The sequence below is a fragment of the Apium graveolens genome, unplaced genomic scaffold, assembly GCF_009905375.1.
Source record: "Apium graveolens cultivar Ventura unplaced genomic scaffold, ASM990537v1 ctg7422, whole genome shotgun sequence".
Taxonomy (NCBI): Eukaryota; Viridiplantae; Streptophyta; class Magnoliopsida; order Apiales; family Apiaceae; genus Apium; species Apium graveolens.
This window is the reverse complement of record NW_027420318.1, coordinates 52,236-67,019: the sequence shown is the minus strand read 5'-3', so window position 1 is coordinate 67,019 and position 14,784 is coordinate 52,236. Positions and strand designations below refer to the sequence as shown.

General features: G+C 33.1%; 1 protein-coding gene across 2 annotated transcripts; it reads left to right on the top strand.

Moving 5' to 3' along the window:
- Nucleotides 1-9,042: 9,042 nt before the first annotated feature.
- LOC141704119 (kinesin-like protein KIN-14K) lies at nt 9,043-12,657 on the top strand. 2 transcript variants are annotated; one of them, XM_074507434.1, is made up of 8 exons: nt 9,043-9,410; nt 9,510-9,608; nt 10,419-10,576; nt 10,669-10,779; nt 10,944-11,091; nt 11,475-11,566; nt 11,693-11,785; nt 12,420-12,657. In XM_074507434.1, the coding sequence occupies exons 3-8, from the start codon at nt 10,421-10,423 to the stop codon at nt 12,540-12,542; spliced, it is 723 nt and encodes a 240-aa protein (XP_074363535.1). In that variant the 5' UTR covers nt 9,043-9,410; nt 9,510-9,608; nt 10,419-10,420; the 3' UTR covers nt 12,543-12,657. The 2 variants fall into 2 exon arrangements, with proteins under 2 accessions (XP_074363535.1, XP_074363533.1); XM_074507432.1 differs by having other exon boundaries at nt 12,356-12,657.
- The last annotated feature ends 2,127 nt before the right edge of the window (nt 12,658-14,784 follow it).

Genomic DNA, 14,784 nt, shown 5'->3' with positions numbered 1-14,784 from the left:
GTCACATAACCGTCTTTTACAGAACTCCATGGAGAACCCATATAATTCTACCCCAATTACCCTCTTACAGAATGTCATCCCAAATTGTAAAATTTTATTCAAAATTTATAAAATTTGATACTACTATAGAATGATAATTATATTGTAATATTATAAAAAGTTTAACACTAAAACTTTGATAAAAAAACAATTGATTTTAAATTTGATACCGTTGTAAAATAATTTTGGATAAATGTGATTCTACTACATAACTATTTTAAACTATTTCATTAATTTTAAATGATTTTAAATAATTTTTTTGCAACTTAGGTATATATATATGTATATATATAGGTAGTAGTGTTGACAAAGGTAACCTCCAGATTTCGGGTTGTTTTACTCTCTTTCAAACTGTGGACTTTTCAACCATTTTTGCTCGTGCTAGTGCCCCCATAAATTTTTGTATTTCTCGCAATATGAGATTGAATGTCATAACTCTTATTTGTATTTTACTTCTTATTGGTGCTGTTGAGAAATCTGCACAGATAGGATCACATACTTGGTCTAAAGAAGCCTGTGATACGGGATCAAGAAACTAACCCTACGGATTCATACTCTTTTTATCTTTATATATATATATATACATATATTCAATGCACATTTGTCATGTCTAGAATTAATATCAAGTGGCACATCAACATCAAATTTAAACATTTATTTTTACATCATCTCTAACCTTCATTTCCTCTCTTATCATATATATATATATAATACATGTATGTGTATACTTACGTAGTTATTCTTCACATTCATCTCCCAACACAACAAACTGCCACAAAACGTCATCACAATCATCATTTTTCAGAGCTCCGAAAAAGTCATCAATATTTTATATATACACAATATATATCTTATATTCGTTAAGGGACTAAATATACCGTTATTGTTAATTATGATCTTGTTTCATCATTATAGTATGCTAAAATAGCCTCTTAACACAACTACTTATATTCATATCTGAATGATATTATCGATTTTGTTTCAAAAATTTGGTGATTTGCATTAGTGATTTGGATATAAAATTTTGTAATACGAATAATTTTTTTTGTGATTGATATTTATTTTAGTAATTCATCAACTTGTGATGTCGTATAGTTTAATTATATTTGGTAATTTTGGTGGCGGTGGGTGGTAGTTATGGTGCTTTGATAGTGGTGATGGGGGTGGTGATGGTGGCATGCTGACGGATAGGTAGGTGGGGTCGACGTATATAGCACTCATAGTATTGATAGTGGTGCTGGATGTCATTATTGTTTAATCACTACGATATCTATGTTTAATTATTTGGTGATTGATTTTTATTTTAGTGATTTTTAATAAGTTATTATTGCTCATTTTAATTAAGGGGTTTCATTGAGTAACACTAAATATATATCATTAACATTCATTTATTTTTTTTAAAACGAGTCAATATTCAACGTATCCGTACTTAAAATATATATCCCTTATATTCAATTATACTAGGGTATACTTTGTTAAAACTAAAAAAATGTCACACACAGCTACATGGAAATAAATTAAATTCAAATCACAAGTCTACAATATGCAATTACAGCTAACTAACGAAATTAATCAAGAAAGTCAAACAACTTTTATAATCAATAAAAGCAATATTGTACCCCAATAAGAAATAGAGGTTACTTATATGTCTCTAAAATAAAAGATAGCCTCATCATACAAAAGACTAGTTGTTATTGAAGACAAATTCGTTCCACCTACACGTTGTGCAAGGATAGTGCGGATTCACTTCGAGGATAAAACATAAACAAGAAATTTGTCACGACCGGAAAACTTCAACGGAGGCCACACCTCAATTTGCTCCACAATCTAAAAATGATCTAAACCAAGAATTTAACAGAAAATAATTTGAAATATTTTATCTATTTGTAACCAGAAACCGATCAAAACCAAATAATAAATTGTTTGAAGAGAATATGATTCAAAGTACGAGATCAAATATGTATCTATATCTGAAATTTAAAAATTGAATAAAATTGAATTTTAGTTTAGTTGTTATAATTTTAAAGAGTCATAACTTATATTTCATATAAATTAAACTATGTTAAGTTACTAAATTATCTATTCATCTGAAAATTTTGTATTTCAAATGATGTTTTTGTATAAAAATAACTTAATCCGATTTTTTTCGGATAATTTTGTTTTCGAGTTAAACCTGAACCTAACCAAATTCAATATAATATGAACATGATATAATTATACAATTACCGAAAATTGATCTGATCTGAAATCAATTCGATTATGTAAATTTTCATGTCTATGTTTGTATATGCGGGAAAAAAAACTAGAAAAGGGGTTATCTAGCTTTTTTTTTCACTGAAATCAATCTGATTATGTGAATTGTCATGTTTATATTTGTATAAAAGATAAAAAAATAGAAGGAGAGGTTAGTTAGGTTTTTTCACTGATATTCTCTATATGTCTATCTTCGATTATATATGTAGAGCCTAATTGACTCGCTTTGGATGGCTTGTGTCTAAGGCATTGACTCTTCCGTTCAAGCCCTTTAAAATGCATGACCTTGAACATGTAACTCAAAGTCCTTGATCTTTATATAGACAGTACACAAGTCATAGACACCATTCATTTATATAAAATATAGTAATGAACTCAATAAAATTGATAAATTGTCCAGGTCGAAGGTATTAACTTGGTTTAAATGTTCTCACCTCATCAAACACCTTGTTTAACAACACCTCAAATGAACTTTATAACAACACATTGCAGTTGTCTAACACCTATTTTCAAGAGATATTTCTTAGAATATAAATGTTTACACTTTTTGAATAATATTGTGTGGTAATTGCCATCAATATATAACATTTTGACACATCTTTTGACAAACAGCCAGGGATTAATGATGTTAATTTATACCAAAGCCAGAAGACATGCCCCTCTTAAGTTTCATTTCATAGAGGATGGATGTGTTGTTAAATCCTTCAATTATCCCCTGCTTCACAAAATAGTGAATTATCCCCTGCTTCACAAAATGGATGGTCAAGCAGGAGAACGAAAATATGTGAATTCTTGATGTATATACTTATTTCCTTATAATAATATGCATGTTCTCCTCTTTAATTCCCTTTGTAACTTCTAATAGTTGGAAATTTTTATGTACAGTTTCTCACGTCTGAGCTGATAGAGGTGAAGAGAACTAAATCTATGACGCCATCAATGTTCATTGTTCGTCACAACACCATTTTATTCCTGACATTAAGGAATGAAACAGTAGGTGTGTGGAACTTACGCACATCATTTATTTATTAAAAACCGATGTATTTTACCTTAAATAAGGTGCTAATAGCTTTTTAATTGTGCATAATTAAGAGATTATAAGCAATTTTAACATATCATACATAGTGTGATTATAACCTGTTACATGGTTTATTTTAGAAAAATGATATTTATAATAACAATTCACATCATGCTCATAGAGAGCCGATGTGAAATGGCTATATAGACATCAGTTTCCTAAAAGATGTAATGTATATGTTGGTCTTTTACAACAGTCGTCTAATGTGAGCGATGTTAATGATTATAATAGACATCAGTGCATGACTGATGTAAAAAAGATTGAATTTTTTTAATTAACAAAGACATCGGTTCAGAGCCGTAGTCTATTAGCTTTAACATCAATCTGTAATTCGTCTACCTGATGTTATTGATTATTACTTACATCGGTTTTTGCCACAAAATAACACATTGTAATTGTTGGTTTTTCTTATGATAGTCATCGATTTGCACATTTTTAAGTGATGTGTAATATTAAAATATTCAACTAGCCAAATTAACAAATGATCCATACCAAAACTGAAATTCACCGATCATAAACCAAAACTTTCCAAAGATACAAAAATACAAAAAAAATTAAAGCTAACAAGCTACAAAACTAGCACTAACATAAAACAAAAGTTATAACATTGTAAAGTATCCATAATATGGTCGCATATATCTCAAAATTAGAATTAGCGCGTTAACGATCATTTCAACAATACCTTACATACTTCATCTTCCATAACTAGTCCAATTAAGTAAATCATTTCTTACATATCAACAATTCATCCATAATTTGTCCATATCAAACACCAACCAACAATAGGTAGTAGAAGACTACATAAGCAAATCAAGACTACAAGTACATGTTCAAGACTACAAGTACCAGACTACAAGTACCTGCAAAACAGTGACCAGCCAAAAGACCAACTATCCAACAATGTACTGATCAAATATTGTTCCCTTATCACAGATGAAAACTAAAAAAACTCTTGGACATATTGAAGAGCCTCGAATTATACTTCATCAAGTTCCTCCATTGTGTAGGACTTTTGAGTCTTAGCTGCCCACTACAGAGTACAAAACGAGCATAATCAGCATACTACGTATAGATAAGGTGCTTACAGATTGCAACTAAGGGTACATTTATTACCTTGGTCATGAATTTCATTTCCTTATCTTCCAATATATATTTCATGTAGCGCATGACAACGTACCCACACTCGTATCCACCCGGTTGTTTCGGGAATCCCTAATTCAACAAAAAATTAACAATCAATCATTCCCAAAATAGAAAGAATATACATAAAAACCCTACTAAATAAAAATGTGCCCAAATTAATAGTTATGCTAAGGTTCTTAACCTTGGGGATATTGTTGACCAATCCCTTTTTAGCATTATAAGATCTAACCGCTCTGTACAGAATTAGTATGCAGTAGCGTCAAATCTAAAAAAATCCTAAATAAAATAGACATCATACATATATAAAAAATAGTTTAATAAATATTACCACGTTAATGCTGCTCCAATTTTGGAAAATTTAGTCGGATGAGCCAAGGGTTTGAGAATGAATATTTCCGATTCCCGAATCATAATCAAAATCTAATGATAATTGTTTTAATTTTAAATAAATCAAAATCGAAATTTAAAAAATATAGAGACAGGTTCTACTAATATAATCTGTACTTATGAAAATGCTAGAACTCATTTTCATAATGAGATATTAGCAATATGCGAGAATCGCCAGTATTCATCCCGTTCGACAATATAAGCTTGAAAATCATCGTTGAGGTTACAAATGACCGCTGGATCAATAAATGCATACATGTCAGATTGTTTTCTTTTATGAACCTCGGTATACAAATACCTACAAATAAAATTACAGATCTTTTATTATTTTACATTATATAACCCTTTCTTCTTTTTTTTGTGTCAAAGAAAAAAATAACGGAGTCGAAATGAAGAAGCAAAATATATTTGTTCTCGAGAATTTATTTAGATCAGGTAAAACTCATATACACCTAAAATTGCAGTCGCGCACTCAACTGCATTTCGAAAATTACACAACTACCTCATATATTAGTCCTAATAAATTACTTAAAACAACATTACTAAAAGATTTGCGAGAATATTAGCACAAATATATCAGCAAAACCATATATCACATAAATAACGAACAATTTATACACATAAATTCACAAAGATACACAAGTGCACAAATAATCTGTCAAATACATAAACACACATGAATCAAAAGATGAAAAAAATCAAATTTAATTGAAAATATACTTACAAATTTAAGGTTCAATTTGTGTAAAACAAGGCTCGGTTGGTGTAAAACTTGGCCTCATTCGGGTTGTATAACACTTTTGAGGGCTGCAGGTTAATCTTTCTTGCTCGATTAAGAAGTTGTTGGATGGTTGCCTAAACTAGGGCTTTAATGGGGCCTTATTTATAAATCACCATTCTACATGCCCTATACTATTTCTATCAATAAAATATTTGTTTCCCCCTTTTTTTGAACATCACTTCTTTCTCACCATTTTCATTTGCCCCCAATTATTATTTAAATTTATTGTTATTTTAATAATAAGGCAAAAAAGAAGGCATGTTGTTAGATTTGAATTTGGAAAAACCTTGTTTTAAATCAGCAAGAGATTATATTTTATAATATTTATAGGATATCTCCTAGGACACTCTTGAACTTTCTCTTAATCCCTTTAAAACACATGACCTTGAACCAGTAACTCCAAGTCCTTGATCTTGGAATACACAAGTCATAGACACTATCCATTTATATATAAATATAGTAATAAACTCAATGAAATTAATAAATTATCAAGGTGGAAGGTATTCACTTGGTTTAAATGTACTACCCTACCCTAAGTATTCTAACCGTATCAAACAACTTGTTTAACAACACCTTGGATGAACTTTATTACAATACCTTTTAGTTATCTAACTCCTATTTTCAACAGATACTTCATAGAATATAAATGTTATATATATGTACTAGTAAAGTACACTTTTTTGAATAATTTGGTGCGGTAACTGCCATCAATAACACTTTGACACATCTTCTTGACATATAGCCGGGGATTAATGATGTTGATATGCCTAGTATAGAACCGGAACTAATCACTCACAAACTGAATGTGGATCCAAATCGAAAGATCATGAAGCAAAAGAAAAGAATTTTTTTCCCAGACAGACAGGAAGCAATCAAGCTAGAAGTGGAGAAGCTCGTGGAGGCTGGTTTCATTGAAGAGATACAATTTCCAGAGTGGTTAGCAAATCCTGTAATGGTGAAGAAGGCTAATGGAAAATGGAGAATGTGTATGGATTTCACTGATCTGAATGATGCATGCCCGAAGGATTGTTTCCCGTTGCCAAGGATATATGTATTGATAGATGCGATCGCTGGTCATGAAATTATAAGCTTTATGGATGAATTCAATGGATACAATCAGATCAAGATGTATAAGGATGACATCCCAAAGGTATCATTCATCACTGACTTTGATAATTTTTGTTATCTTGATATGGCGTTTGGTCTCAAGAATGCATGAGCTACCTATTAAAGGTTGGTAAATAAAATTTTTAAAGATCTTATTGGAAAAACTATGGAAGTATATGTAGATGACATGTTAGTCAAGAGTATTGTGAAGAATGATCACATAACCCATTTGAGGGAAGCTTTTGAGGTTCTGAGATATCACAAATGATGTTAAACCTTGTAAAGTGTACTTTCAATGTGGGATCTATAAAATTTTTGGTATTGATGGTCTCCAAGAGGGGATTGAACCAAATCCTGGAAAGATAAAGACCATCTTGGACATGGATCCTCCGCGGTCTATTAAAGATGTTCAAAAACTCACTGGAAGGGTTGCTGCCTTGGGACGATTTATCTCCAAATCTAGAGACAACTGCTTGCCATTCTTCAAAGCCTTGAAGAAAGTAAAAGATTTCATATGGACCGAGGAAATTCAAGAGCCTTTTGAAGGATTAAAGAACTACATAGTTCAAGCCCCGTTCTTGGCTAAACCTGTCTTGAATGAAACTTTGTACTTATATTTTGTCGTCTCAGAAAATGCCTTGAGCGCCGTGTTGGTTAAAGAAGAACTTAAAATCCGGAAACCCAAATACTATGTCCGTAAGATTCTGCATGGAGCAGAGTTGAATTATTTGACTATTGAAAAATTTAATTTAGCCTTGGTGATGGCTTCAAGTAAGTTGCGTCCTTACTTCCAAGCTCATAAGATCGATGTACTAACAAATCAGCCTTTGGAAACATTATTCACATTCCGAAAGCTAGTGTGAGACAAATTAAATGGGCCATAGAATTGGAGAGAATTCGACATCAAGTACAAGCCGTGAACGGCAATAAAAGCCCTGAATGATGCAACTAAAGCATGAAAGTTGGTTGTGCGAGCATTGAGATATTCCTTGATTGATGGAATTTCGTACAAAAGATGTTATGTGGTTCCTTACTTAAGATGTCTCAGACCTGAAGAGGTGTGTTTAGCTCTCGAAGAAGTACACGAAGGTATTTGCGGGCAACACTTGGGGAGCAGAGATCTATCACATAAGATAACCAGTTAAGGCCTCTACTGGCCAGAAATGATGGTTGATTCCAAAGATTGTGAAGAAGTGTGATCGCTGTCAGAAACATGCGCCGGTTGTTCGACAGCCCCCCCAGATGTTAACTTCCATCAATTCTCCAATTCTTTTTGCTATGTGGGGAATGGATATTCTCGGGTCTTTTCTGATGGCTATTGCTCAAAGAAAGTTCTTGATTGTAGCAAATGATTACTTTACTAAGTGGATTGAAGCTAAGCCTTTGGCCAAGATTACAACTAAGCAAGTTGCTCAATTCCTGTGGGAAAATGCACTACGCCATAGATTGGATTCCGTAACCATTCACACTAGGGTTGCAAACAAAAGTGTAATAATAGCCTTCTAAACCCATCTCTATCGCAACCCCTATTTTTTGATATTGCAGTATAGTCAAAATGTGTTACCAAAATGACATAGATGATTAAAGATGATTTTTTAATTTAACTAATTAATAATTAACATAGAAATGATATAATAATTGAAATATATTCTTTAATGTAACTCAAAATTATTATTTTTTTAAAAGTGATTTTAATAAATTAATTTATGGACTTTTGTAGAAATTAAATATACGCAAAATAACTATTTTTTTTAATATTTAATAAATATTAAATTTCTTTTACTTGTTTAAAACTAATTAAATAAATTTCAATAATTATTTTAAAATATTGATTAAATTCTCCCAAAATAATTTTTTAATTAAAAAATCAAAGTATGTAACATATTTGAATTTATGAAAATATATTATAATAAATTAATTACAATAAATATAATATGTGCAATTTAAAAAATATTATAGACTAAAATATTGAAAATTTCATTTAAATAATGCAAAATTAAATATATTAGGCCTTGTGGTTGAATTTTGGGTTGGGGCTGGGCGGCTAAGTCTTGTATAAGGCGGGAAATGAAATTTTCATTGAGAGCCAAAAACAAAAAGGGGGAATCAGTACACCCCACTCTAACTCTTATCTTCTTCTCTCTTTCTATCCAAATTAGGTCTTCTACCTTTATCCCTCCATCTAAATTATGGTCCGAGGTGAGTTGGGATTCAAGGGTTCAATTGGGGTTTGAACTTTCAGTTTGATTTTGATTTTAAGGTATAATCCTCACTTGATATGTGTGTAATTATTGTGTATCTCTCTCCCTCTGTCTATCTATCTCGCTTCGTGTATTTCATTCTCTCCATCTCCTTCACTTTGTTATTTTTTCTTTTTTTACAGATTTTCAAGATGGTAGTGGTGAGTTCGTAATTGATTAAGTAATAACTAATACCCAATTGATCGAGTAATAGCCAAAAAAATTCGATTATATTTTTCAAGACTTAAAGCATTTGATTTTGGGGATTATTCCTAATTAAATCCCCAAAATGTTTTTTTTGTATACAAGGTTGTCAATTGTCTTATCTGTGGTTATCCAAATTCCCCTCTTCGCTTTGAATTTGTCGAGTTCACTGATGATGGTAAGCTTATAAAAACTACTACTATTGTTAAGTGTTTATTCGTATTTTGTAGTTGTGTTGATACTCTTGAGTGACCTGGTATGTTCATACTTTATGCAGGAAATGGAAGTTTTGGATAGTCTCATCATTAAGATCCATAATTCTTTCTCTGCTGACGTACATTTTGCAGCACCAATATTCTCTTTGAGTACAAATGAAGTTGAGTTGGTATGATTAGTTTCATCCTCACATAAACCACTGCTACTTTTATTATTAATGTTTTACTACATTTCTTCTTATCATGACATAAACATTTCTACTGTATTTAGGTTCGAGGTGTGTTACAAATATTAAAAGGGTGCTCTAGTTCTTTATCGAATTTTTGAATATATCGAATTTTCCTCCTGGTGATATTTTTTTGAGTTAGATATTCATTTGTCATATAAATCATACTTTTATTCTGAGCAGAAAGGAGAATAGTCTCAAATTATTGTTGATCTTGAACAGCTATATCAGAAACTAGAAACTATATTATCTGATACTAAAGGAAAAACAAATGAAGTGTTATAATAAATGAGCTGAAAGTAGGTGAATCATTGGAACGTCCCTGCAGATAACAACTTTGCTGTAAATGTTGAAATATACGGGGTGTTAGATGATGTAGGTGTCTGGCATTGGTGGTAGTAGCTGAATCACTGGAACTTCCCTGCAGATACCAAAGTCTTGGCTGCCATGATATTTATCTGTATTATAGCAAGCTGACGAGCAACACTGCCCATTTCGTCCCTATAATTGGTCAGGCATAATACAATAGCTGTTCTACTTGAAAATATCATTTATCTGCATGTGTACTGTAATAGCATGATTGAATCCTAGCTGCGAATTCATAAAATGAATCGGAATGATGTATTGGAATCTACATCACCTAAATATGGTGAGAATGAAATGTGAAATACTGATTTGCCTTATATTATTCTCTGATTTTCTGTTTTTATAAGTTAGATGTCTTTTTCCAAATTGATTTTGCAGAAATGCAGAGAGCAGCATTGATAGAGTGGATTAATACAACACTTTCTAATGTGAAATTGCCCGTACATTCTTCTGATGATGAATTGAGAGCATTGTTGCTTGATGGTAGTGTTTTATGTAGGTTATTGAATAAATTGAGACCTGGTTCAGTTAGCGAGGTAGTTAGATGATTTCACTTTACCTTTTTGCATGTATTGTTCTTATAATTTAGGTTCTCATTGTTCTCTCCCTACTTTTATTTTGTCGTTAGTTAAGAGGTTCTGATCATCCTTCAAAATTGGGCGTAGAAAATGTTGGAAGGTTTCTTGTTGCTATTGACCAGATGGCATTTCCTAGATTTCAAGTTCATGATCTTCAAAAGGTAAAATTATCTGCATTATATTAACTTGGTATTATTGCCTATATTACAAATTTAAACGTGATGCCTATAGGCTAATGTTTTATTTTGTTATTCTCCCTCTCTATCTTTGTTATCATTAAATTCTGTCCCGATTTTTTCTTACTTATGGTTCCCCAAACATCCAGGGATCGAAGCCTATAGTAGATCCGTATGGACTCAGTGACTCTTCTCCATGCGGAGAAAATTATATACCTACAATATTGGAAGAGCAAAAACGGAAAGGTTCATCGAACTCACAATATCAACATGCTGATCTTAATCCCATCATGTCACGTACTCTCTCTCTCTCTAACAAAAACATGTGTATGTGTTTGTGTAGTTGTTTCTACCAATCCAGCTGTGGTTATGTTGAAAAACCAATTTATTCAGGCAAACTAAGAAATTGAATAAAATTTTCTGTATGAACATAAAATTATGCAGTACATGGAAGTCATGGTTAACAAATAACACCTGTATTTTTTTGTTGTGACTTTGTCAATACCTAAGCTTGTATATTAATATTTGAAATGATAATGGTTTTACTGAAGACTATATATCGTTGCAGAAAACCATTGTGATTTGTGACTTGCTGGTTTTTATTTTGTTCTTTTAGGTGTTTAAATCAGAAGTCTTCAAAAATTAGTTTTATATCTCATTCGTGTTTTTTCTAATATCAGTTTTGTTTTCTGAGCGAGTGGCATGCCTATTAAGGAAAGTCATCCAAGAGATAGAGCGCCGTATGTCCACTCAAGCAGAGCACATAAGAACTGTAATGTTATTAAGTTTGTATTATGGACCACTTAAGAATTGTAATGTAACAGAGCCTGTCAGTTGTAAATTTGTAATTCATATTCAATGCTCGAGTCTAATTACTATATTGAATTCTGCACGGCAGCAAAATAACTTGTTCAGGGCTCGTGAGGAAAGATATCAGTCAAGAATTAGAGTTCTTGAAGCCCTTGCAAGCGGTACTAATGAAGAGGCACAGGTAACTTTAACTAATTGTGAAGTTTTTATGCACTATTTAGCAATAAATCAGTTACTGTGGTTGTTGACAAGCCTACTAACCAAATATTACTGATATTTATGAGCTAAGATATATTACGTCAATCTTTTAGGTATCTACGACTAAGAGGAGTAAGCTCTAGCTAGTAGAAGTTAGATGTTACCTTGGTAATGAACAACATGAGCACATGAGTTGTGCAAAACCAGGACGAGACTTGCGATTATCATCAATAAAAACCTTACCAACTCCATTCTAATCTTTGCTGAGTTACCTTAGGTGTTGACAGTTGAGTATTCTCTATATTCTCAGGTTCTCTAAACTTTATTATTCAACGTTCAAAAAGAGACTAAACATGTACCAAACCTGAAATATATTTGAGAAAGATGACCATATTTGACGTGATGGTCGTGTGTGTACTTCTTATCCTTGATCACACGTTTAAAACCTCTGGTAAGAGCCCATAAAAAACAAGGGCAGAGCATAAGCTTTAATTACGATAGTCTCTTTTTATGTCTTAGAAAAAGTTTGCTTGATCCAACACAGGTCCTGCAGAAATTACTTGAAGCAAACCCCGGGTTGAACATTGACATGACTCAGATTTGTGGGACAATTTCAGGTGACACAGGAGGAGCTGATGGTACTCCTCTTATCGGTGGTCGAAGCACTTGGACCATTTGTTATCTCTCTTCTATGTTTTTTTCAAAGACTTATATGCTTTTGCGTTATCTTGCACGTTTAGTTCTTAGCAAGAGTACTTGTATTTCTTAAGTTATATTTTGGTGTGATGGATTGTAATTATTGGTTGGACAGAATGTAATGGTTGGATGTGTAGTTAAGACTGGTTGGATGAATTGAATTGGTTATGAATGTTGTTGAATTTATGGGAAATCAAGTATTTGAAAAGTATAATTCATTTTTTTACAGCTCAGGTGTTGCAATAGCATATTAGTACTTTGCAATAGGGTGCTAAATTATGCAGATAAATTCTTTTTTGCAACATTAAAGGTGTTGCAATAGGTGTGTTGACATAGATGATAAAGGGCCCCACATATGGCCCATAAATATTATACTGGTAGCCCAAACCCTACTGTAACACTTTTCAAGACCTATTGTAACCCCATTAAAGTTGCAATAGCACGTTTCTGTAACGGATAAACAAGGGTTGCAATAAGGTGTCACCGGGGTTGCAAAAAATTCTATGGCAACGCCTAAAATTGCAACCCCGAAAAAGAGTCGCCATAGCCTTTTTTCGGCCTTTAGCAACGCTTTTTTGGCCTTTAGTAATGGTTTATTGGGGTTGCGGAATCCAATCTATGGCGTAGTGATGTCATGTGCAGATATGGGATCCCCCGAATCTTGGTGAGTGATAATGGAGCACAATTCAATAATGATGAATTTAAGAAGTATTATAAGGAGAATGAGATTGAGTTACGGTTCACTTCTGGAGCACATCTCCAAGCCAATGGGCAAGCAGAGGTTGAAAACCGAATTATTCTAGATGGATTAAAGAAGAGGATTGAGAAGTCCAGGAGTAGTTGGGTGGATGGAATACTTCCAATACTTGGGTCTACAGGACCACATGTAGAGTTACTACAGGAGCAACACCATTTATGTTAGCATATGGGGTAGAAGCGGTCATTTCAGTGGAGATATCACATTCATCTCCAAGAATCCAAGCGTATAATGCTGAAGAGAATGAAGAGGGACAAAGTTTTGCCCTGGAGTTGATAGATGAAGTGCGGGACAAAGCACACGCAAGGATTGAGGAACATCAAAAAAGGCTTCTTTCTACTATAAATTAAGGGTAAAAGAAAGGTTTTTTAAACAAGGTGACTTGGTTCTAAGGAAGGTGGAAGCTTCCGGTGTGGGGTAAAAGGGAAAACTCGCCCAAATTGGGAAGGACCATACAAGATTAAAAGTGTTCAAGGAAGAGGATCCTAGAAGCAAGAAACTATGGACCGTTTTGATGTCCAAAGAACTTGGCACACTCAAAACCCGAAAGTCTATTTTGTATTAGTCTGATTGGAAAGATCTTCATTTGTCAAAGTGGCAAATAGGTTGAAAAGCACCTTAAAGCTTTGATTGCTTAGAATTTTATGTTTTATAAGACTATTATTTTCAAGTTTTAGTTTTAGCAAGAATTGTGTAAGGGATGAATCCCAAGAGATTATGGAATTTATAAAATTTCCAATATGTGGTATTGAGTTCCTACAATACATAAAGTTATAATAAATAAAACTAAGTGCATAAATTCGGATATAAAAATGTAGTGTTCGATAAATAAAGAGACTATTACAAGTTCTAATCATAAATAACAAAGCCACGCAGGGCCAATAAAAACTTTTAGGAGCAGAGGTGCCATCGGCATCCATGTTATCGCCTCCTTCTCTCTCATCAGAAGTCTCTATAGTAGCGGTCTTACTAGAAGAAGGGGCGACATCGTCCTATGCGGGTCGATAAAAGGACTTAGGGGGAGGAAGAAGCTAGTCCTGAGGGATATCATCTAAGACGACTACGCAAGTACGGAACCTCTGTAGTAAGGTGTCATCATCGGGGCACATGTAATCCATCGGGTTAACATCAGGACAAGTCTCGTTCACGGTCCCGAGGGCCGTGTCCCATCCAGTCCTGAAAAATCCAGGGAACACCATGTTCTTCCTAACCTCTCATGGACTGAGCAAACTCATCCGTGTCCAAGTAAGCATCAATGATTCTGTCCTTCACAGCCTTCAGAGTAACTAGCTCAGCATTGGCATCCCCTAACTCTTATGCCTTGTGCTTCATCTTGTTCTCCAGCGCAACATACTTCCTCTGTTTCCTTCTGAGGGCATTAGTCGCGTTATCCGAGGCCTTCTTCCAGGACTCAGCTTGTCTTACAACTGCTTGGAAATAAGCATTAGACTGAAAGGAAGAAGAAAAATAAAAGGACGTAAGGAAAGGGGATAAAGTAGCCATAAGAACAAAGAAATTTTAAAAATATA